This window comes from Akanthomyces muscarius, chromosome 4 (genome assembly GCF_028009165.1).
Source record: "Akanthomyces muscarius strain Ve6 chromosome 4, whole genome shotgun sequence".
Taxonomy (NCBI): domain Eukaryota; kingdom Fungi; phylum Ascomycota; class Sordariomycetes; order Hypocreales; family Cordycipitaceae; genus Akanthomyces; species Akanthomyces muscarius.
Genome location: NC_079244.1, coordinates 1,842,418 through 1,865,944, shown reverse-complemented (window position 1 = coordinate 1,865,944; position 23,527 = coordinate 1,842,418). Strand labels below are relative to the sequence as shown.

Below are 23,527 nucleotides of genomic sequence, written 5' to 3'. Positions count from 1 at the left end.
TATTCCGTAGCAGTAGCATTTGTGTGACGAATGAATTCGGAAGCCGGCTAACTACCAGTACGACTGTACCGCTTGCCAGGCTAGGATCTTGTGCTACGTCGCCGAGGTCATGCAGCGTACAAGCAGGCACTCGGCGCAAAATATCGTCAAACTCAAAACGAATGGAAAATACGACAAAAAATATGAGCACAGCAGCAAGATTGAGAGCAGAATCTATATTGCTACTTGTCCTGCTATTTATACAGGTACCTAAGAAGCATTTTGCTTACTTGTGCAGCCATTTGACAAGCACGTCGACCTTGGGAGGCCCTCCCAACAGCTTCTCCACCACAGTTGCCTCATCTTGGCTGCCTCCCATTTCCGAAAACTCACAGCGATACTTTCCCCAAGCGTCCCTATTGAACGGCTTCTCAGCGAACATCCCTTCATAGATGTTGATCGCTGCAACGTGGGCACTTTCACCAATTCTTAATCAGTCAAGGCGAGTAGCCAAATGGGACGGTCACATACCTCAGTTCAGTGTGCAAGCCAGCGTCGCTGCCATTCATCAGCTCCACAAAGCCGACTTCCGGATGTCCTATGTTGAAAGGGTCTGGCCTGGACAAGAAACAGTTTTTTTCCATGAGGTCGTAATACAGAGTAGCAGGGTTGAGCTTCAGGGAGTCGTCTAGGCTGCGACAGCCATGCACCGCCATGTCGAAGCGGGACAGGGCCCTTCACATCTAATTAGCGAATCTTACAAGCGCTGAAAGCCCGTGGGCGGCGACACTTACAGCTGAGAAAGATACCAATATATCTTGCCCTCCTTGCGGCTACTGATGAGGCGCTCCAGGTCATCGTCCGACAGTCTCACGGGTGGTGCGGCGCGACCTGGGTGCTCTTCCAGCCATCTTTCCAGACAATACGGCTTTACATATGCGTAGTGTCTGTTCATGTCTCGGAGTGTCTTTTTCATCCAGCACCAGTTCTCAAAAAGGAAGCCGGGCACTTTGCTACTTTGTCGTGGGGCGCGGCTCCCGCCGTGGAAGCGACTGTATTTATCACGGGACAGCAGATTGTGCAAAGCATGGCCGCATTCTGGTCGATCGTCAGCGAATGCTGGCTAGGCCCGCCATTGCGAGCTGGAGATCATCAGGATTACTTACCATGAAAAAGCGCCACAATATTGTCTTGTGTCAGCAGAGTTGAGCCACCTTCCGGCTGCCGAGGAAAGCTGCACCTGATCAGTGAGCTAGGGTATACTGTAATGCCTTCTTTTCCGGCGACTGACTAAGGTGGAAATGATTAGTCTTGTCTTTGACGTCTCAATGAGCCAAGGGCACTTACACTCTGGAGGCTGTGACTCTGCGAGCCTCTGGCCTTGTTCTCGCGCGAAAGCAGGTCCATGTACAGATATCCAACAAACATCTCTTCATTCTTGATCGTGACATCATCTTCCCACACTGCCCAGCCCATGAAATCCTCATGCCATATGGAGCCGACCATCTCTTCAGCTGTTAGTGGCGCGAAACGCAGACCCAAACACTCCGTCACAGTCCGCAGGAGGCCTGCGACGACCAGTTCCAAGGGGAAGTATTCTGAATACTGGCTTTCACAAATCTTGAGACTTTCCCTTTTCAAGCGAGCGTAATACTCATAGTCCCACAATGGCATCTTGTTGTGGTCGTCGTCCGGGTACGGGGTGCTGCGTAAATGCCCTTCCTTCAGTACAATTAGAGCACCCATCTCTGCTCTGCCCCTTTCTCGCAGCGCATCTTCGACCTCATCCAAGAATTTATGTATTTTGTTCGTTGAACTAAGCATGCGTGACTCGAGCATAAATTCCGCGTGGTTCTTGTAGCCGAGCATGCTGGCGCTTCGATGGCGCGCGGCGATGACGTCCCGGAAGAGATCCACGTTATCCTTGTATTGCCGGCTCATCGCGACATGATAGACCTTTCTTGCCGATGGATTCCGGACGTACTGCAGGTAGAGCTTGGCTTCCGGTTCTCGAAAGGGGACAAGGACACTTTTCTTGTCGGGTGACCTCTTCGTGACGATGCGGTCCACGAGAGTCTTGGGCACGCCGCTTAGATCCTTGGCAGGAATCCAGATTCCATCCTCGCTGTCTGTGATGTTGCGTATATATCGTTGACGCATTCGCTTGATGCTGGACTGTGATGAAACATACTGCTTCGCAGCATGCTCGTCCGGAATACCATGGCCAGCTTGCCTGCTTCTCTGCCATAGCCTGTCCACGTAGCACTGTGCTTCCGGCGTGAGAGTCTCATTCTTGTTCCTGACAGCATCAACGATGGCGAGCCAATCTGTTCGAGAATAGTTCGTGGCTTCTTCCTCGGCGGCTAGTTTCAGGGCCGCTTCGGAGGCTTCGCGCGACTCGGCGTCCGCGGCTACCTCGCTCATCAACGCGATCATCGAGTACTCGCCAGACGTTTGGCTCTCGACTTCCAGCAGTGGAGAAATAGCGTTGTCGAAACAAGCATTCGACGGCTTAATTTCAGCGCATATTTTGTCTCTGACTTTCCGATGCTCTTTCAGGATGCGTCGCATAGTCGGGAGTATGTCCTTCGCAGCGGGCCACTTGGGAGCCGGCTGAGGCGGGTGCCTGGTACTCATCTTTGATACGGTCGTCTGTGTTGTGAATGTTGTTTCTAGGCTAAGCCTTCACTGGGACTAAGCCGTTTTAAATCTCACTGCTTCCAGAGAATGACAGAGACAAATCAAATTGGGGAAAGAAAACGACCATGTTGGGCACCAGCTTCATTGTCGGTGCGCATGATCTGAGCTTCGCCTCAATGCCAAACTATTGGCTGTACCGTATTCTGGAGTCTCTTTATCCCCCGCTCGTATGTCTATCAGCTCTTTGAAGTACCACAAAGAGTGAAACATGAACAGCAACCAGCCATTCACTCTGGTCACGGGTGCGACGGAAGACCAGTAAGCTGCCATCGCTCCGTGGCACGCATCAAAGCAGCAGCAGATGGAGGATGGGGAACTTGATTTACTGGATAAGAATAGATATGATTACCAGTACCAGTTTTGGTAGATTTAGAATTCTTTTTAGAGCAACTCGGCTGTGTTGCCAGTGCCCAACCCCAAAAGGCGCCATCCTGTCTGAGGCATGGGCGCACGGCAGCTCTAGGCGCAGTAGTCGTTCTGACCAGAGCCCGCGTTAACACGGCCACGGCCGCAGGTCTCGAGGTACTTAAAGAAGCCGGAGTAATGGGCGCGGCAGCAGAAACGTAGTTGTTTCCTGTTGTTGGGACTGTCCGCGACACTATTGCCCGCGAGACACTGCTGGTTGACGAAGTCATAGTTGTCTGTGTTGTAACAGTGTAACATCGGGCAGTCATCCGAGGGTGCGACATCGCAGTATCGACGAACCATTTCGTAGAGGCTTTGGCCGCAGTTGTTGAGGCCTGGAAGACAGTCAGCCAGTCAATATTAAGCTCTCAGAGCTGGTGGGAAGCACGCGACACACGATGCAATGGGCTTACGCTTGCGCGGCGCCTCTACCACGGTAAGAGGTATACCACGTGCCGATTTCCTCCAGCACAAATTCGCTTATGCGACAACGAATTGTCGCATACCTGGATGTGCTAGGTTGTCTCAATAAATCGGCGTCTATAGCTGCAACGGTGAGTATGACCACTCCGCGTTGGGTGGCTTCATGAAAACCTTGCTTACACAAGAGCTTAGGTGGAACAGTCTTTGCACTAAGTAAACGAATTGAGATTCTTTGAACGTACATCGGATGCACCCATGCCGAGTCACGGCAAGCCGAGCCATGACGCACTTTGCAGTTGTGCTTGCTCGACAAGTACACGCCCATCCACATTCCGGTCGCAGTGCCTTTATCGAGCTTTGTCTTTTTCTATTCATTTGCAATGTCGTCTCATTTGGCAGGGCATCTCGTGGTATTATTATTTTAATTTTATTTTGTTTTTCACAATTCAGCCACACTACAGTTCAAAAGTAGGCTTCTTGGCTGACCGTTCAAGGTCTACCTCATCTAGCAGTACTCCAATAAAAATACACTAGATCTATATACACTATACATACACGGCAAACAGTGCCATGACCGCTCCTAGACCCCATACAGGAGCTAGCATATAAGCGCCGCTCTTGCCGCTGGGAGACGCAGTCGTCTGCCCACTAGTCGGAGAGGTCGTCGAGCCCGCGGTCGTCGAGCTTCCCGAGCCGCCAGTCGACGACGAGGTGCCGTTTCCACCGCCACCGCCATTGATGCAGTTGGACGTCGAAAAGTATTCTTGCGTGTCCTTGAACGAGTTGGTAAACTGGGACACGAACCCCTGCGCGAGCGTCTGCAGCCCCTTGGGGATCTTGCTGACCGCCGCATCGACGAGCGCCTGCGCGCTGGTGTTGATGTCGCCGAGGGCCTTGCGCACAGCGTCGCACTCGCTCGCCTTTTCCACGTCGCCGCGTTTGCTCTTGAGGTCGTCGGTGAGCGTCTGGCTCTTGCTGCTGAGCGTCATGAGGACGCCGGAGAGGGGCCCGGCGTCGCTGGCGCTCAGGTTGTCGAGGCCGTCAATGGTCGTCTTGCCGTCGTCGAGGGACTTGACGAGCGCGTCGGAGGCGTCAATGACTGGCCCCTTGTCATTGCCGTTGTAGCTCTGCACGGCAGAGTCCAGGCTCTCAACGGACGAGGTGATGGACTCGACGACCTTTTTGTAAGGCGCCGAGTCGCGCTCACCAATGGAGGCGGAGGCAATGGCCGCGAGGCTGAGGCTGAGAACAGTTGCGTATTTCATGTTTTTTTTTTCGAGTTTGTTGTTTAAGAGGGAAGAAAAGAGGGGGAAAAGAAGAAGAAGAGACAGACGAGCAAGGGAAGAGGCTTGCGCGTCGGCGACCAATGTGGCCGAGGCTAGGCTGAGCCGCTAGTCTGGAGCTTAAACCAAAGAAGAGGCAAAACCTGGGGATCTTGCTGATCTAAGCATTTATGACGTCACGCGGAGTACAACGTAGGAAAGAGAGGCCTTGTTGAAGACAATGTTGATTTGAGCATAATTAGCGTCCTGTCTTGACTTACACTGTGTGAATGAAAATCGAGCCTTACACAATATGATTTTTGTTCTCGATCTCTCAAAGCCAGGACTGGTCCGCCCGTTTGAAAAGGTGGGCTACTCGTAGCCGCAGTACGCCGACAATCTATTGACATACACAAGACCAGCGGAGTTAATGCAACATGGCTCGTACTATAGCATTTCAAGCATTCCTATCTTGTACTGTCTGCAATTGTGAGGCTACTTCCTCTCATACCCCATTCCATCATCATCGTACATGAACAATCTCAAAATCGCCTTGGCAACCTCTAACCCATCATGCTCCAAATGCGCCGTCTCCGCTGCCTTATCGGCATGCTCCAGATCCTGAATCCCCCCATTATCTACCCTCATCTGGATCTGCCGTTTTACCATGTCCTCGTCAAACGCCATATGAGCCTGCGATGTAAACAGCTTATTGGGAATATACAAGCCCTGCACCGGCGTGTGGTCACTACCTCCCCAGACGGCGATTTCAGCATCATCGGGCAGCAACCCACCTGCAGACTTGACCGTGGGCTTCTCCGTCACTTGATCCTGGTGCATCTGGTGTAGATGAATCTTTGCGTCTCGGGTACGAAAGAGACGCTGGCCTGTGGATGACAACTCTATTTCGCAGTGGCCAAGTTCCCAGTCTTGAGAGGCTGACGGCGCGACTTTGCCCCCGAGAAGGCGGGAGAGGACTTGGTGCCCGAAGCAGACCCCTGTGAAGTGGAAATCGGGCCGAGATAGCCATAGTTCTGCAAAGACATTAGCGTTTCCGTGTCAAATCCGTGATGAGGTGCAGTGAGGAGTGGGGGATACCTTTGAGTAATGTTAACAAATCCAGTATCCATTGATTGTTCCCATGAGCATCAAACATGCTTCCTGTGATCAACAAGCCATGATACCCTTCAAATTCCTCCTTTTTCGGCATCCGTCCTCCTTGTTCCGTCACTACAAAAACCTGGTCCGTCTCAACAGCCAATGGGGGATGATGCGCCTCGCCGGCCTTGGAGAAGTGGTGATGCACAATCTGTCCGAACGACCCGCGATCGCTTGCCGTATCTGGATGTGGTTTGTCCGTCTCAAGAACCATGAGTCTTACCAGCGGCGAGTCACTGGTTGGTTTGTTTATTTGGGCCATGTTTGAGTGGTGGCGGCATGTATGAATATTCTGCTGTTGCACTATACGATGGTGGTGTAATTGTCCGCGATACCGAAATGTACCTCTGGCGAGAAAGCGTGAAGCGAACATTATCGACAGAGACTAGGAGAAGGTCTTGGCTTATTGAGCTTAATATTTAAGTTATTTTTAAAAACTCTGCATCAGTCCGCTCGACCATACAGTTTCTCTTGGCTTGACGTCAGTCCTACTAGGCAATCATGAGCAATTGTGGAACCTGGGCTGCTTGGACAGTGGGTGCAGCACTCATGAAATCGTCATGTCGCCTTCCCAACGCCATGAGTAATGTCTTGTCCAACGTTCTGACGTATTCGACCCACCAATCACTTCTCGTCTCCTGAAGACGTATTTTTAGACAATTGAAGACGGACCACGATTGGTTTGGGATGTGCCGTTCTGATTCCTGCATGAATACGGTCGTAGTGGCCGCCGAAAATTGCCTCCGGTCTGGCGCGCTTCTGATGAGATCCATTTCAAGTCGATAAAAACTGAGCGACAGCAACTACAAAAATGCACTCAGAGAAGTAGGCCAGTCTCTAGATTTTCGGCCTTGCAAGCCTCCGGTTCTGTAATTTCTCTAGGTCGTCTGGCGGGCTTCGATGGGGCGTCCATATCGACGAGTTTGGAGCGCCGTCTACGTACAAGTCGTTCGTCGCAGTAAGCTGTAGCATTACCACCAAGTTTGCTCAACAGGACACCTCGAAGCTCGTTTCGACAAATTTTCGATAAGCTTGGCGCCAATTTTGGAGGAAAACGAAGCGCCAATGTTGCCACGTAAACCTCGACTACGGAGCCGTACCTGCATGTCCACCTGATTCGGGTGCAGGCAAACCAAAAAACAAAAGTAGCGTTTTTCTGCGCCCAAAGATAAGCATCTACGTAGGTAAACATGGGTTCGAGCAAATTCTGCGCACTCTGCGGCCTTTTCCTCACTGAGAAATCAACCACTCTATGTACTCATTTTCGGCTTTTTAGCGCCAAGTCTAATTTCCTTACTAACAGAGTTCCGGCGGACGCTGATTCTGCTCACAAGAATCAGCCGAAACACGTTTTGTGTGTAATTATTTGCTGAGCCAGGTTTTCAAAGCATAGGCCGGTCACGTTGACTGCATCAAATATCCTGCGAAAGTCGCCAATGCTACCGAGGCACTCCCCACATGTTATGCAAGGCCCTGCTATCGGCGGACAACTATGTTCCCAAAAGCTGGGGAATCAGATTTTTCATAGCGCTTACGTGCCTTTACCAGATCAAGCCTGTACCCAGATGCCAGGCAAAGCGATCGCTAGTTTACAGCGATCAGCTAGCCGCCGCTAAAAGACGGCTATGCGAAATAGCCACAACAGTCGCCGGACGTAATGGTCCGAAACTACTGAGATAGAGCCATAAAACTCCAGATTTCTGATGTCAACCACCTGGTGGTCTACTGGAGGCTGTCAGTGCCTAAGCTGTCTGTTTCATGGCTGACATCACCTTCACATCACGGTTTCGTCGTTGGTGGCCCACATGTATGACTCCTGTGCGTAACATTTTATATGTATAAAAGACACAGACCGTTATCAATAATTCGCGAAAGAAACCCAAATCAATCACTATACAAACGACTCTGAGAAATTATGTCTGCCTCCAAGAACGCCGATTCTGTCGTGTCCGAGCACGCCGAAGTCCATAGCCGAGTGCCTCCCTCAGAACCGCTCACAACCAAGGGTGTAAGCTGCTACTACCACACTTGGGTGAAGTAATTTCAAACACTAACAGATACATGCAGCATGCTCCCGGAGTCTTGTTAGGAAACGACCGGGTTCCTGAATTCCACGCAGAGACACACGCGCCCGGTACTGCGCCGGCCAGCCGGACCTTCCAGCCCAACCCTGAAGGCCAAGTACCTGGTGGTTCGGAAGACGGTGCCCACGGTGCGAGTGCGTCTTCAACAATCAGCGGCGCTACGTCTGCCGATGTTCACACGGGTCTAGGTCACCCTGGGTCTGGCCAGACCAGCCAGGAGCTGCACGGCGGTCACCGCAAGAAGGAGGGTCACTTTGCCGCCCCGGCTCATGGTGATATCGGGATGGAGGACTCCGTCGGATCGCGCAAGCTAGATGTTGGTCGTGAGGGTCGTGGCAAGGCCTCAGAAAATTATCCGACCGCTGAAGACAGGGTTCCTGAAGGTGCCGAGACGGTGGCCGCTGAGAGACGTTGATGAATCCAATACCCAACCATACCGTACTTCATAGAAACTATTCAGAAACTATTATAAAATGGTTGTACTGCTAAAATTTCACGTTTGGCAACTCGCTGAAAAATGTTCAACTTGCTTTTATTTATGCAGTGTCTTGATTTATCATGTACAGGTGGCCAATCACGCCGTCTATAGTCTATAGTTTGGTATCTTAGTTGACGTACTTGAACGTCTCGCTGGCGGGCAGCTTGGGAGGCACAGTCTCGTTATGGGCGGCAGGCTCGTCGCCGTAGTTGAGGTGGGCACGGAGCCTGTAGCTGGCCGGGACATCGAGGAACTTCTTGAGGGCCTCCTCAACGGGGGGGATGCCGTTCATGTGCTGCAGGTTGGCGCCGAGACCCTCGAGCTCCAGGGCAGTCCAGACGAGGAGCTGGTTCATGCCGGTGGCGTGCTCGCCAAAGGAGTCGAACATGTGGGCAAAGGAGGCGTGCGTCTTCTTGGCCTCTTCGGTGACGTTGGTGTCCTCCCAGAAGACAACCTAGCAATGGCGTGTTAGTGAAACCCAGTTTCCGATTTTATTTATTTTCAATGGCTTGACATACCGAGCCGTAGGAAGCCTTGTGCGATTGCATGACACCGCCCATCTTCTCCCACACGGCCTCGCCTGCGCCCTTGAGGATGGGCTCGGCCGTGTTGATGACAATGTCCCAGAACTGCTTGTGCTTCTCGCCGGTGACGAGCGTGACGCGGACAGGCTGGCTGTTGTACGACGAGGGGGCGAAAGAGAGAACCTCCTCGACAATCTCCTTGACGCGGCTGTCGGGGACCTTGGAGGTGCCCTTGAGGCCGTAGACGGTGCGGCGGTACTTGGCGGCGGCGAGCCAGTCGTTGGTGGAAACCTTGGGGGCAGACATTTTGAGATTGATTGCGAGTATAGTTGTGAGGATGAAGAGGAGGATGTTGAAGACTGTGGAATAGCGAGGCATTTTTTTACTTTAATCATGCGTTCGTCTACCCACTACTTATACTCTTTGACCTTTTCAGCGGAAGCCTTCGGAAAACGAGGGTCTTCTCCATGGAAATGGAATGGCCCGCAGGAGCCGCAGGTGCCGCTTTCCGGCATTACAGATCACAGCTGGCGCAAGAACCTAGTTCTGTGCTCCAGCTGTACTAACTTGGTTGGCCACTAGATTGCGTGCCTACCGCGCGCCAGGTCCCGGGGCGGAGTTTTACCAGCTTTTGTCATGCTTCGGTAATCAGGAACTGGTCTCCATCTCGGCCAATTATTAATTTTCAACACCTCTCGACATGGTGCTTACAACGTTTTTTCTGTGGAGTTGTTCCTGAGCAAACCCACTGTGACACAGTCTAGCGATTCTTTTACCGCGTCTTCAGTCCCTTCCTTGCTGAGCCTCATTCGCTACGAAGCTGTGAATGAGCTCTCTCTAACTTGACTAGTTGCGCTCTGCATTCGCTGTGGCTTGGACCAAACCAACCCCGCCACCCCACTCGCATTCTGATTAGTTGTCATTGGTAAGCTGCAAAGGCTTCGCTTGCTGGTTGCCAGTCGGCAATCCCACTGTGCAGATTGTGCGGCATATTTTCCGTGATTCTGTGGCATAACCTTCTTCTTCAGTCAAAAAAAAAAAAGAGAGTGAGGGCGCCCCGGTTACCTAGTTAAGCAGCTAGAAGTCACCCCATTGGCTGCCACTATTTCCGGCGTGTCAGGATGCTACCCTTGAGCAGTCCTGCAAATGATCTCATACCCTTGCCATCGCGTATAAATGGGTTGATGTCGGTTTGAAAGAAAATAAGATTGTCAAATATTATTTGTAGACTTCTGATAAGCTCAAGTTCGCTTCTGGTGTTTGTGGTGGCCTCGTGATGTAAGTCGCTACAAGGAAAGGTATGCGACGGACCGGTAGCGCACACAGGCTCGTCTTTTTCATCCACAGTTCCTCCTAGATGGCAATTCTCTACAAAAGGGACGAAGTGGACCGGAGAGCGTGTAAGTGAAAATAGAGCGATTCTGAAGGAAGAAAGAAACTCCGAGCATGATGCATCGGCAAAATCAACGGCCGTCTTGGTACAACGGCAAGCACCGCTAGGATACGAATCATTTTCTCTAGAAAGGCCTCGTAATGAATAAATACCGCTGACACTACGCCATATTGAAACAGGCAAAGTTAACAAGGCTGAACGCGTGTTGTGGTGAGTGCCGACACAGATCTATTGTCGTCGGCACAGCTCCAGCCTGATTTGGCGGGTACAGGAAGCGATTGCGCGTCCATAATGTAGTAGTTCCTGGACTAAATACAGGGCTGAGCCAGAAATGAGCCAAAGGAATTTCTTCATCAATGTTTCAAGTCAACCACTTCATTCATTGACTAAAATTAACTCTGAATGCATATCTCAATCGTCACTCTCGCGGCGCTGGCTGGTAGTGCCACGGCCCAGCTCATCCTGCCTTTTGGCCCCTACGGCGGTCGAATCAAAGCGGCGAGCGCTGCAGGCAGCTCCAATAAGCATCACCGCATCGACATCGGGGCCCAATCCCAGCGGCCCCTGAGCGGACACAGCGGGTTCTCCGCGACCGACCTTCCAGCCTACAAGCACGGCCAGCACGTCCTCGTCGAGCAGGACGGCGCCGTGTGCCCGTCGTACGGCGAGAAGCAGTGGACCGGCACCATTGACGTGACCGACACCCGTCGGCTCTTCTTCTGGGCCTTTGAGAGCCGCAACGACCCGGCCAACGACCCCGTCATCTTCTGGATGAATGGCGGGCCGGGCGGCTCGTCCATGACGGGCGCCTTTACGGAGATGGGCGCCTGCATGTTTCGGAACGGCACCAAGGCGCCGGAGCCGAACCCTTGGTCCTGGAACAACAATGCCACGGTCGTCTTCCTCGACCAGCCCGCCAGCGTCGGATTCTCTAGCATTGCCGAGGGCGGGAAGCTTCCCGCTGTGGACATGGACGGCGCGGAGGACTTTCAAGAGTTTCTCAACATTTTCTTCCGCGACGTGTTCCCGGCGAAGGCGCACCTGCCCATCCACATCGCTGCCGAGTCGTACGGCGGCCATTACGGCCCAACCTACGTCCATCATATCCTCGAATCCCGCCGGTACGATGCGCCGACCGCATTCTGGGGCAACATCACGTCCATGATCCTGATTGATGCCGTGCTCGACTTTGCCGGCCCCACCTTGGGCTCCTACGAGCTGTTTTGCAAAGACGAGCGCGGAGTGGGAATTCTCACCGAAGATCAATGCGAGAAAATGCTCGCCGCTATGCCAGCTTATGAGAAGCTGGCCCGGCAATGCGAGCAGTCACTCGATCCCAACGTTTGCGCAGCTGGAGTCGCCTACGCCGACGAGAGCATTAATGGCTACTACAACAAGTTGGTGGAGAAGGGAGAGCGCAATCCTTTTCACAGTATGTCTTTCACTAGCTGCATCCAGTAAAACGTCCTGAAGCGTGAGATGTGGTGACGTGATCTGGCGCCGCTAACTGCAGCTTTGCTCTCTAGTATATCGCCCTTGCCTAACCCCCCCGTTCTGCACAAACCCGTACATGGGCAACTTTACCGAGTATCTAAACCGAAAGGAAGTGAAAAAGGCACTCGAGTTTCCCGATTCATTCACCTACCACAATGTCAACCTGGACGTCAACTCGGCCTACACCGAGTCCGGCTCGGCCTGGATCCCCACCACGCCTCAGGTCGCCGACATCCTCGACGCCTACAAGACGCCCAAGTTTGTGGACGACGGCAAGAGCATCGGCGACATTCGCGTCATGGCGCTCAACGGTAACTTGGACGCGGGCATCAACACGCACGGCAACATTGCCCAGTACGAGCGCATCATCTGGAGCCGCATGGGCGAGTACCGTGTCGCCGACTGGCAGGACCTCAAGGAGGAGGAGGTCAAGGGAACGGGATCGTGGAAGGGGACGCAGGACGGAAGACTCGTGTTTATGGCGGTCGATGATGCCGGACACATGGTTCCGGGTGACGCGCCAGAGGCGAGCTACCATATTCTTCAGCGATGGCTGCACAACGGATGGCGGTGAAAAGTCACACCAGCGTTTAGATATAGCTTCATCGGTATACGTCTCGCTGATTTTATAAAAATGGTCTGATCTTCGGACGAACTGGAAAATTTTACCCCAGATTCTGCAACGGTTACGGCCTAGTTGGCGGAATCACGGCCCAACTTTTGGCTCCAGACGGCCCGCGCTCTCCACTGTAGAGACGGCGGCGTCCGCCACCAGCTGATTTTGACAGCACCCTCCTGCGGGGGACTTTCTTTCATATCCTTCCATAAATAGTCCCGGGCCGGTGTCCCATTCATCTGATGTATCAAACTCCGTTTGGTTGTCGCACCTCACTTGGCACTTCATTCCAGCCCATACTCACCATGGAGGCTCTGTGGAAGCAGACCGTGGCGACCTACAACCCGCACGTCATTGACATTGTCGGCAGCCAGCTCGTCCAGCTCATCTTCTGGTGGCTGCCCTCGCTCCTCTACATCTGCCTCGACACGCTCGCGCCCTCCTTTTCCGCCGCGCACAAGATCCAGCCGGCGCCGAAGCAGCCCACGCGGGGCGACATGCTCCACGCCGGCGCCGTCGCGCTGCGGAACCAGGCCCTCATCCTGGCGCTGCAAGTGGCCGGCGCCGTGCTCGCCTCGCGCGCCGGCCAGCCGCCGGCCCTGCGCGTGACGGGCGACTTTCCCCCGCCGGCCGAGGCGGCGCGCGACCTGCTCGTCAGCGCGCTCGCCCGCGAGGCGCTCTTCTACTACGCGCACCGGCTGCTGCACTGGCGGCCGCTGTACCGGCGCGTGCACAAGACGCACCACCGGTTCACGGCGCCCGTGGCGCTGGCGTCGCAGTACGCGCACCCGCTCGAGCACGTCGCCGCCAACACGCTGCCGATTGTGCTGCCGCCGCTGCTGCTGCGCTCGCACGTCCTGACCATGTGGGCGTTTCTGGCGTACCAGCTCGTCGAGACGGCGACGGTGCACAGCGGCTACGACTTCTTCCGAGGCCTGGCCCGGAAGCACGACCGCCACCACGAGCGCTTCGATGTGTATTTTGGCGGGTTTGGGTTCCTAGACTGGCTGCACGGCACGGATGAGTCGGATCGGGCGAGCGCGAAGAAGAAGCAGTAGACTGTGAGCAGATGAAGGAACGGATTTTTAGAGTTGTACAACAGTCGCGGAGTTGGTGGGGTCTGGTGATGTCTGGGGGCTGTATTGTATACTTGGTTGCTACAAATCGGTTTTGGCTTGTTTGGAAAGTTTCGACCTCTGACTGTGCTCAGTGCGAGAAGGGAATAGGAATCCAAGTCTTTCAAAAATTGGCAAGCTGCCTTTCAACAAATCTAGATCCCACAAAATGGGCCAGCTTCCTGGAGTTGAGATGAAGCTAGCTTCGGGCCGGACAAGGGCTGTCTCGGAATCATGGCGCACTCTTGGCAGATTCAAACCCAGAATGATGCAGCGAGCGTAATACATTTAAAGCGGGCGCGCCATGTGCCTAGGTTTATACGCCTTTCCCCCAATCACAAACCTGTCCAATCTTGTCCACGATCCACGCGTGGCCGCTCGGAACTCCGGCAAGTCGGGCGCCTAATGCTCAACGGAGATTCGCCCCGAATAAGTGGGCAGCCTAGACATCTGCACGCAACGTCCGGGGTCCTTGAGGCTGTGCAAGCCGAAATGAACTTGTCAACTCATCGAGGCCCCCTTGTATTATTACCCTTCGGTGGAGCGAAATGTGATGAGTTGTTCGAGGTGGAGTTTTGGCCGGGCGCGTGTTCAATAGGCCTATCATTGGCCACATGTGTGAACGGGCAGTTCATTCATGTTATATTGAAAACGGCCTGCGGGCGCCGTGCGATGGCTGGAGTGTGTGCTCTCGTTTTTTCTTTCTCCCTCTTGGTGCTCGCTGTGCGAGTTGCAGAAAACACCATACAGGAAAGCCTGTTGAAGTTGCAGGAAACGTGAAATTCCGTGAAACAAGTCGGACGGGCAACAGCACCTAGCCAGCCACCATGGTTCCCTTTTCCTACGGCACCAGCCTCTACGCAGCTGCTACGGCCCTCGAGCTCGCCACATTCTTCGTTCTCCTCGTCGTCTGCGTCTTGCAATTCTGCTTTGTCCGACGCCATGGCGACGCTGCCCGGACCTGGGTCAAATGGGCCCGATACTCGCTCGCCCTTTACACCTTGTAAGCTGCCAGCACCGCCACCCCTCTTCCCAATCTTATCGCTGCCCTTCAGGTTCACTAACTCGCCGAAAATAGCACCATCTTTGTTCTATGCGGCGACTCGCTCATTGCGACCGTGTACGACCGCTTCGTCGACCGGCGCATCGAATTCTTCGCCTCGGAGGAGAGGGGCCTCACCCAGGCGCGCGGCTTCCTTGACAGCATCTGGTGGCTGTGCGAGGCCGTCGTCCGCGTGCTCCTGCTCGTCACCCTCGCGGCGCTCGGCGCGGGCCTCGCCATGGCACGCTCCGTCGGGGGCGCCGCAGCGCCGGCAGGATGGACTCGAATGCCGTCGCTGGCCGGGGCCGCCGGCGGGCTGACGCTGCTGCTCGCGGTGTCGCTATTTGGCGTGCGCTGCTACTTTTGGGCGCACTACTACGATTGGCAGCAGGAGAGGCAGGGGCTCGTGCAGGGTCGGGCGCCGCTAGGCAAGGTCGCATTGGGCAAGCTCAACCGGGTGACGATTGACATGGACTTTGCGCTGAACTGCATCTGGCTGGCCCTGTCGTTGCTGGTGCTGGGCTTGGCGGTCCGGACGCGAGCGCTGAGTCGCTCGGCGCCTCATACCAAAACAGTAAGAAGGGATCTCATGACTTTCCAAAAACTTGATGTTGACTGACACCATCTTTGCATAGGCTTCAAACTACTTCCTCACCTGCGCGGCTCTCTTTGTGGCGCAGCCTCTCTACAACATCATCATCCTCATCATCTTCTACGTCAACACATCCTACGTGCCGGGAGTGATGGTCACCATGGTCACCGACGTCGTCTTCCGCGTGTGGTCATATGTCCTGATCCTGCTCATCCTGTTTGTGCTGGGCCGCAAAAAGATTGGCGGCGTGTGGTCGACGCAGCAGCCGTTCCAGACAAAGGACGCCGCGGCGGGCGAGACGGTGTACCAGACGCCGTGGGGCTACACGGTCACACACCAGACGGCACCGCAGCAAGTTCCTGTACATGGTTCGCAGGCGCAGCTGAACAATTATTATGCGCAGCCGCAGCAAGGCGCGCAGGATGTTCAACATCAATATCAGCAGAACCAATATCAGCAGCAGCAGCAGCAGCAGCCGCACTATGGCTGAGGCGTAGAAGAGGCCGGCTGAATGATGAAACGAAAGAGTAAAGTCTGGAGACTTTGGAAGCTACCGGAGAGAAATACAAACAGCGCTGTTTATGTATATGAAAATAAAGGATACCAATTTGATACAATCGAGAGCTAAGATGCGGCCGCTAAGCGTGGTACACAATACACTGCCAGACACGGCGTCGTGCAGTCTCCGTTACGTTACTGCAGTATCGACTAGACAATCCTGCAATTGAAAACAATTATATATATATATATATATATCAATTATTCAAGACATTTTTCCTCTGGAGTTTGCATGAGCTGATTTTCTTCGTCTTTTGTCGAGCGTGGTATATAGCAAGGGGGTCCCATAATCTTCATAAAAAAGTCACCATGGTATTAAGCTGGAAAAGCAAGGTTGCAAAAAGTAAAGATTAATCTTGGAATTTTTTCTTTGATTAACACCAGTTTCATGATACACTAGAAGCTGTGAGAAATGTCCTTTTTCTTGTTACGGAAGAAACGAAGAGATTGCATTCAAGTGCTTCATCGCATTGTTTACCTGCTGGTGGAGATGGCCTCAACAGCCGAGCCAATGCCCCAAACTAAACCTGTGCTACATCCGGCCAAGTACCAATCTACTCAGATTACCAAATGCTTCACTTTCAAAACAAAATTGAAAGATCGTCCTTGATAATAAATACCACGTTTTCTTTTTTCCCATTCACGCGGTGTTGCCAGAGTGCGTACTGCCGCGTGCCGACCAGCGGAGCCTCCTCCCCACCAGGCGGGCCTTCACAAAAATTTTAACTGTGACTCACACACGAAGTTTGCACAACCTTGATAAAGACAAATAACTCTTGTCGTCTTCCATCAAATACTCGGTGTTCTTCCAGCCAAGTATAACAGATAAGCAACATAGCTCAGTGGAAGAGCGACGGGCTCATAACCCGTAGGGCCCTGGATCGAGACCAGGTGTTGCTATCCGACCATCTTTTTTTTTGGCTCCCGATTTTGGTTGCTCAGAGTTCGTTGACTCACAATGGCAAGCGTTTGTCCTTTCTCTTTTCTTTCCCGCTTACATTATCCACTTGCCTTTTTCTTCCTCGCTCATGTGTGGTTTTTGTCTTGTATCCTTTCGTGATCCTAGATCATTCCGTCTTGGTGTTTTGCTTCTTCTCACCATCACCACTACATCTTCATATCACACCCACCGCACGCACACAAATACACACGCTCGCACACCACATAGAGAAAGATATGTCCTTCATTATTCATGTACTATCCAATCTGTACATTCTTTTTACATCATCGCAAATTACTTTCCTTCTGTTGGGGTATATTGATCAACTTGACCTGGGCGCAGCCGCATTGGTGCCTGCAGCCGCCGATGTCGTCTCGCCAGCGGCGCCTGCATCGGTCGTCGCTTCACGCACCTCCGGGGTGCCGTTGGACTGTCCAACAAGTGGCTCATGATCGTGCGCCGTCTTAGTGGGTGCAGACATGCCGTACCACGCAACGACCAGGACACCCAATACACCGGTGATGCAGCTGAAAACGAAAGCAACAATGCCGCGCGTGGTGAATCTAGTTTCAGGTCAGTATTTCTTCATCAATATCGTAGCTTGGCGTGGAGTGAAAACGTACCCAGCAGGCAGAGGACGTGGAGGAGCGGGCTCGCCCGTCAGATCCAGCAGATCCTTGGTGTTGGCGGCCGCGTTGCCCTGTGTGGCCATGCCCGCCGCTGCGCAGTTATCCAGGTGGTTCTGGGGAATGGTAAACTGCTTCTGCAGCTCCAGTGGGGCCTCGACAAAGGTGGCCAACAGGCCGGAGACGACGTGCCACTCAATGTGACAGTGGAACAGCCAGACGCCCGGGTTGTTTGCCTTGAAACGCAGCACAATGTTACCGTTGGGCCACACCACGAGGGTGTCGCGACGCATGGGCACCTGGCTAAACTGCGACTCGGTCAGGTTCTCGGTGGCTAGGGTTCCAGCCTCCTCGGCGGAGCGATGGATGGCCTGGAAGTGGTGGCCGTGGAGATGGAAGGGGTGGCGGCCCGTGTCGAGGTTGTTGACGACGATCTGGACAATCTCGTCCTTTTCGAGGACAAAGGGATGGGTGAACTCGCCGTAGACGGTGGGATTGGTGGCCTGGTCGCCGCTGGACAGGACGCTGTAGAGGGTCGGGACCTTGGGGCCCTTGTAGGTGATGTTGTTGAAGAAGGCATAGTTGGCGCCGTCGCCGAGGTTGTCCATGACGACGTCGAGCTCGACCGTCTTCTGAGGCTCGGGGAGCAACTTCATCTCGTCGTAGGGCTCGAGCGTCATGTCATCGAAAGCATCAAAGTCATAGACAATCTTGGGCTCTGGCTTGGGCTTGCTGTCGTCGTAGCTGAGCCAACCAGTAGAGTTGTAGTTGAGGTCGTCGGGCAGAGTGTCAAAGAGGGTCTGCTATGTCAGTACGTGCTCTCTACGTGGCTCAAGCGGCGATTCACTTACAGTGTCCATGGATGCAACAATGGGAAAGTTGGCAGAAGTATCGTTCTTGGTGGTCAGAAGGAAGCTGACGCGCTGAGCGGCAGAAATGTAGACCCTCTCAGCCGGCGCAGTCTTGGTGTAGACACCGTCGACCTCGACAATCTGCATGGTATGGCCCTCAATCCAGAGATACTGTCCGGCGAATGCGCCAATGTTGATGACGCGGAACATGTACGTCTTGCCGGGCTGGACAGGCAGGGTCAGGTTCTGAGTCTCATTCATGAGCGCGGCATTGGGGACGGGCTCAGCACCAGTCGGGTTGCCCTTGGAGAGGAACGTGGGGATCATATCCTGCATCTGGTCATGGTACCAGTCGGACAGAGTCAGAACACGCTCCTCGTCGACCTGGTCCTTGTAGGGAAAGTCCTTGTCGTTGACAATGAGCGGGCCGCGCAGGCCATCAGGATACTGGGCATTGGTGTGCGAGTGGTACCAGTAGGTGCCGGGCTGGTCGACGGTGAAGTTGTATGTGAAGGTAGAACCTGGCGGGATAGGACACTGGGTGACTCCGGTCGGGCCGTCCATGAGCGACGAGCCGTTCATGAAGAGGCCGTGGAAATGCAGCGAGGTGGACTGGTTGCCGAGCTGGTTGTTGACATTGAGGACGAGGCGGTCGCCAATGTCGACCTCGAGCCGGGGAATGGGCCATTGGTTGTTGATACCAATGACGGGACGAGGGAAGGCGCCATCGGGATTGGCAGTGACCCAGGTGATGTTGAAGTCGTGAGTGATGGTGGCCGCAGAAGCGATGCCAACGAGGGCGGCGGCAACGGCCGTCTTGACGAGAGGCGCCATGACGAACGGGCCCTTTTATATGGTGGTGTACTCTGAAGTGTGAGCTTGTTGAGCAGGTTAATTGCTTCGCACAGGTAAACACAACAGCGAATCGTGAAAAAGAGAGCAAGATATCTGCGTCCTTTTGAGAAGGATTCAAGAAAAAGGGCAGGGTGAGGAGGGTAGTAGTGTCTCGGACGGTCTACGGTAGAAGCGATGAACGGCGGGACGATGGCCCATGGAGCTGCAGCAAGCACAGAGTGACGGAGATGGGCCATTCCCCTCCCCTCCCCTCCCAGTCACTGGCTGCAGCTGCAGAGGCTAGAGCTGCCCGATGGGGCTAGTTGCAGGGGCTCGACAGCGAGGTGCGTGGGGATTCTTTAGTGGATTGGACCCTCTGTACCTTGGGTAGGTAGGTCGCACCAGGCTTCTGGATATCGTTGGTGGCGTGAAGCGCTGTTTGCGAGGCACCCGGGCAATGGGGCATGCGGCCGGGGTGCTTTTTGAGTGGACGGCCGGCTGAGAGTCTGCCAAGGTCGCTGTAGCCGACGCTATCGGTGCCTCACCGGTGGTGGCCTGAGGGAAACGAGCACAGAGAGGGTCACGCACAGATGTTGCCTCTGAAAGCATGAATGCCTAGTCATGCAAACCAAGAGTGTATTTGACGAGATGGAAGGCTACTGAAGCAGTCAACCCATCCATCATTCAAATTTCCAAGAAACTGGCAGCATGGACCTGCAGCAGAATTAACCCGGCGGCTGAATATTTAGGCCGGACGCAACAGCACCAGCACTAACTCAAGGTGAACCACCTAGCTACAGCAAGAATGCAGCTTGAAGCGGGGTATCTGCAGGGCGCTTCACTTTAGCTTCTGACAGGCTTCCTCGACGATGCTTGGATGCCATGGAAGTTTGCATATCCGTACTCGCTCGAGGTTACATGGATCGGCATATGGTATGCCAGCGCCTCTCAGCACTGCTGCAACAGAGCTTGACCCCGCCGCCGGACCACAGGAGCCAGAGCAGGGTCGTCGTCCCCATCACGAAGCGAAGAAGAACGAACAAAGGGAACAGGTGACCTGTTTTTTCCCGGATCATCATTCTACGAATGCGGTTTTTTCGCGCGGCCGTCGAATGTGTAAACTGGTCGCGCGGGCTGGGGGCTTCAAAGAGGCGTCGGGGACGAGCGGCGATTGGACAAGAGGATCTGATTAGCATGGGCTGAGATGGGGTTGGAAAGCGCCACTTTGTCTAGTTCCATCAACTGATTTGATTGATAAGTGAAAATTTTCGTTGGGCCTGGGGGGGCAGGACAAGGAAAAATCCAGAGGCGGCGCCTCGCGTTTTGCGCTGGCAAGGTTTGCCTCGTGGATGGGGAGCTGTGGATGTTCGGGCTTCAGCCGAGGATACATGACATGACGAGGTTATTGCTCTGGGGGAGAGACAGAGCTGACGAGACAGGGCGAGAGTGGTCTGATGGATGCACGGATCAGCTTGGGTGGTATTGCCATGGAAGAGGGAATAATGCGCCTTTACGAGAAGAGAAGAGTGTGGTATGGAGCATGAATGTCTGCTCATGTGTCTCGTGTCTACCCATCTGTCAGTTGCAGTAATTAATCGCACTTGATATTTACCTAGGTACCTACCTACCTAGCTAGCTACAGAAAGGTGTCTACGCCTTGTACCACTTGCAAGTAAAGTTGCAGCAGCCAGTTGTTGATGATTCCAGCCCTTCCTTCAGTGGAACGCCCACTGTAATCTCGGCACTTTGCACCTGCCCTATGCCCCGCCAAATCGTTCGCCAAGCACCGCTGCAAGCGCTGTAGTTGCCGGTAGGCCAATCCTTTGCTTGGCAGCAAATCGCCCAGGAAAAAGACCCTTGGAGTAAATCTCTCGGCATGCAAGCCCAGCCCGGCATCTCGGATACCGGGCGTGGCACGAGAGCATGGCAAACGCATCGCCCATAGCTCAACGACAAGAGGCTCCCGGGAAATAAAAAATAAAATAAAAATGCATCTGTAAAAACAGAAAATGTCGCACATCACAGACACTGGGGGCCTTGTTTCTCCAAAAGCCCAAGCAAGAATTCGCCAGCACCACCGCACCCTGCCTACCCTGCCCACGGCACAAATATGCCGTGTGGCTGCAGGGACCTAAACCAAAACGCCAAAGTAAAAAATGCCCACTACCCAGTGCCAGGTACCTGCTAACGTTAAGTAATTAGACCGGCCGCTAAAGCAGCTCCTCCACCACACCCACACCCGCCTCCACCAACGCCGATAGTCGACACGGCTCGACCGCTCCAACCGCTCCCTCCATACGACCGCTAACGTTATATCCTAGCACTGGTACTGATAACTACCTACCTATACCGCGCCATCCACACATCGACTCACCAGCTCAAGCCATCTAGCCATCTCTCTCTACCCGGCCCCTCGACCCAAAAAACGCCACCAGACATCACCGCCTCTCGTTTCCATTATCTGATCCGAACCGACCCTCTCGGTTTCCGCATCGCAGCTTTTTCTCTCTTCCTGCCTCGTCGCGCCCTTTACGAGTTTTGTCCCAGAACAGCAACTCCAACCACAAATCCATCTCTCTCTCTCCTCTCTCCCCCACCGCGGCTGAAGGTGCCTTTTGCCCCTCCCTCGTCTCCGGCTTTCTCCATGGTCCCTTGATCAACAGCAATAATTGTCAGGCGGGAAGAAGAAAAGAAAGAAAAAATCCTCACTTCAAATTTCCTTTTGTGGCCTGACTCCTTTGCTGAGCAAATCTTCTTCTACTTTTGGCGCGGACCCGGATCCAATTACGTTTCTTGTTTCCCTTCGAGTGCAAGCACAAAACAAAACCGCCGTCCCTCGACTGCGGCGCAAAAGACACCAACAACTTTCCCCCCCCTGCTGGATCGCGCAAAAACCACAGCCGCAGCCATGGCCAACAACGTCTTTGCCGTGCCCGTCTTCCTCGTCGTCTTTCGCGAGGCTCTCGAGGCCGTCATCATCGTCTCCATCCTCCTCGCCTTTCTCAAGAAGACCCTCGGCGGCCCAGGTGGCGATGTCAAGGCTTACAAGAAACTGCGCAAGCAGGTGTGTGTTTTTATTCATTTTTCGTCTTCTTTTTACCTTGCGCCAATGGCGCTCATCACTAACCCGACTTCCCTAGGTCTGGCTCGGCAGCTTGATTGGCTTCCTCATCTGCATGATCGTCGCCAGCGCCATCATCGGCGTCTTCTACACCGTCGGCCGCTCCTCGTGGGCCCAAAACGGCCTCTACTACGAGGGCGCCTTTGCCCTCTTCGGCTCCATCATCATCACCATCATGGGCGCCGCCCTCCTGCGCGTCACCAAGATGCAGGACAAGTGGCGCGTCAAGCTCGCCAAGGCCGTCGACAACCCCCTCCGCCTCGGCGGCCGCAAGGGCATCTTCAAGCGCTTCTTTGAAAAGTACGCCATGTTCGTCTTGCCCTTTGTCACCGTCCTCCGCGAGGGCATCGAGGCCGTCGTCTTTGTCGCCGGCGTCTCCTTTACTGCCCCGGCCACCGCCTTCCCGCTGCCCGTCTTTTGCGGTCTGCTCGTCGGCGGCATCGTGGGGTACCTTCTCTACCGGTATGTGCTGCCTTTTGCCTTGAACGTATTTTCGTTTTTTGCCTCTAACATAGCCCAGTGGTGGTGTCGGTGCCAAGCTCCAGCTCTTCCTCGTAATCTCGACCTGCCTTCTCTACCTCGTCGCCGCCGGCCTTTTCTCTCGCGCCGTCTGGTCCTTTGAGAGCGCCAAGTGGAACAAGGTTGTCGGTGGTGACGCCGCCGAAGTAGGCAACGGCCCCGGCTCCTACGACATTGACAACAGTGTTTGGCACGTCAACGTAAGCACACGCCCTTTCCTATCCTTATCTCACATACTGACTTATGCAGTGCTGCGGCCCTGAAGCGCCTGGCTCTGAGGCGTGGGGTATCCTGAACGGTATCTTTGGCTGGACCAATTCGGCCACCTACGGTTCCGTCATCTCCTACAACGTCTACTGGATCTTCATCATCATCGGCTTCCTCGTCCTGCGCTTCCATGAGTCCACCGGTCGCTACCCTTTCATGAAGGCCAAGGCCAAGACGGCCGACTCGGATAGCGACGTCAACAGCTCCAGCGGCGGCAGCCACGGCGGCGTCGTTGATACCAAGGCCCCCGTGCAGGAAAAGACCAGCAATGTTACTGCTTCTCAGTAACGTCTTCTACGCCTCTACTAGGGGTCATCTCAGTTCAAAGGAAAAGAAAGCTGTCATCTAACGTATATACCTTTTGGATTATTGCATCTATCATGATGAACTGTAATGACTGGTCACCATAACTGATCAACACGGCACGATCACCATGACTACATTAATTAAAAAAAAATTGATTGAATTATCCTTAATCTGTATCCACTAGTGTCTTTTTTCATATAATTTGTACTTCACATCTTAATACAGCAGTAGCCAGCAATA

General features: G+C 53.9%; 9 protein-coding genes across 9 annotated transcripts; 5 read left to right on the top strand and 4 right to left on the bottom strand.

Annotated features, from left to right (window-relative positions):
• Positions 1-265: 265 nt before the first annotated feature.
• Positions 266-2,616, bottom strand: LMH87_011289 (uncharacterized protein; the record flags this gene model as incomplete). The annotated part of the gene is made up of 5 exons (XM_056200404.1): positions 266-455; positions 511-714; positions 774-1,077; positions 1,146-1,269; positions 1,327-2,616. 5 exons carry the CDS (start codon positions 2,614-2,616, stop codon positions 266-268), a joined length of 2,112 nt encoding a protein of 703 aa, XP_056052257.1.
• A 522-nt stretch (positions 2,617-3,138) lies between these two features.
• LMH87_011288 (uncharacterized protein) lies at positions 3,139-6,189 on the bottom strand (the record flags this gene model as incomplete). The annotated part of the gene is made up of 5 exons (XM_056200403.1): positions 3,139-3,419; positions 3,482-3,492; positions 4,063-4,743; positions 5,281-5,803; positions 5,868-6,189. The coding sequence occupies 5 exons, from the start codon at positions 6,187-6,189 to the stop codon at positions 3,139-3,141; spliced, it is 1,818 nt and encodes a 605-aa protein (XP_056052256.1).
• A 1,653-nt stretch (positions 6,190-7,842) lies between these two features.
• On the top strand, positions 7,843-8,426 carry LMH87_011287 (uncharacterized protein; the record flags this gene model as incomplete). Its single annotated transcript, XM_056200402.1, has 3 exons — positions 7,843-7,935; positions 7,995-8,145; positions 8,200-8,426. The coding sequence occupies 3 exons, from the start codon at positions 7,843-7,845 to the stop codon at positions 8,424-8,426; spliced, it is 471 nt and encodes a 156-aa protein (XP_056052255.1).
• Positions 8,427-8,616: 190 nt separating this feature from the next.
• LMH87_011286 (uncharacterized protein) lies at positions 8,617-9,319 on the bottom strand (the record flags this gene model as incomplete). The annotated part of the gene is made up of 2 exons (XM_056200401.1): positions 8,617-8,943; positions 9,008-9,319. 2 exons carry the CDS (start codon positions 9,317-9,319, stop codon positions 8,617-8,619), a joined length of 639 nt encoding a protein of 212 aa, XP_056052254.1.
• Positions 9,320-10,808: 1,489 nt separating this feature from the next.
• On the top strand, positions 10,809-12,474 carry LMH87_011285 (uncharacterized protein; the record flags this gene model as incomplete). The annotated part of the gene is made up of 2 exons (XM_056200400.1): positions 10,809-11,838; positions 11,933-12,474. The coding sequence occupies 2 exons, from the start codon at positions 10,809-10,811 to the stop codon at positions 12,472-12,474; spliced, it is 1,572 nt and encodes a 523-aa protein (XP_056052253.1).
• A 347-nt stretch (positions 12,475-12,821) lies between these two features.
• Positions 12,822-13,574, top strand: LMH87_011284 (uncharacterized protein; the record flags this gene model as incomplete). Its single annotated transcript, XM_056200399.1, has 1 exon — positions 12,822-13,574. The coding sequence occupies one exon, from the start codon at positions 12,822-12,824 to the stop codon at positions 13,572-13,574; it is 753 nt and encodes a 250-aa protein (XP_056052252.1).
• Positions 13,575-14,458: 884 nt separating this feature from the next.
• LMH87_011283 (uncharacterized protein) lies at positions 14,459-15,755 on the top strand (the record flags this gene model as incomplete). Its single annotated transcript, XM_056200398.1, has 3 exons — positions 14,459-14,634; positions 14,710-15,247; positions 15,309-15,755. The coding sequence occupies 3 exons, from the start codon at positions 14,459-14,461 to the stop codon at positions 15,753-15,755; spliced, it is 1,161 nt and encodes a 386-aa protein (XP_056052251.1).
• Positions 15,756-17,085: 1,330 nt separating this feature from the next.
• Positions 17,086-19,074, bottom strand: LMH87_011282 (uncharacterized protein; the record flags this gene model as incomplete). The annotated part of the gene is made up of 3 exons (XM_056200397.1): positions 17,086-17,326; positions 17,387-18,189; positions 18,241-19,074. The coding sequence occupies 3 exons, from the start codon at positions 19,072-19,074 to the stop codon at positions 17,086-17,088; spliced, it is 1,878 nt and encodes a 625-aa protein (XP_056052250.1).
• A 2,908-nt stretch (positions 19,075-21,982) lies between these two features.
• LMH87_011281 (uncharacterized protein) lies at positions 21,983-23,269 on the top strand (the record flags this gene model as incomplete). Its single annotated transcript, XM_056200396.1, has 4 exons — positions 21,983-22,138; positions 22,215-22,657; positions 22,716-22,914; positions 22,964-23,269. 4 exons carry the CDS (start codon positions 21,983-21,985, stop codon positions 23,267-23,269), a joined length of 1,104 nt encoding a protein of 367 aa, XP_056052249.1.
• Between the last annotated feature and the right edge of the window lie 258 nt (positions 23,270-23,527).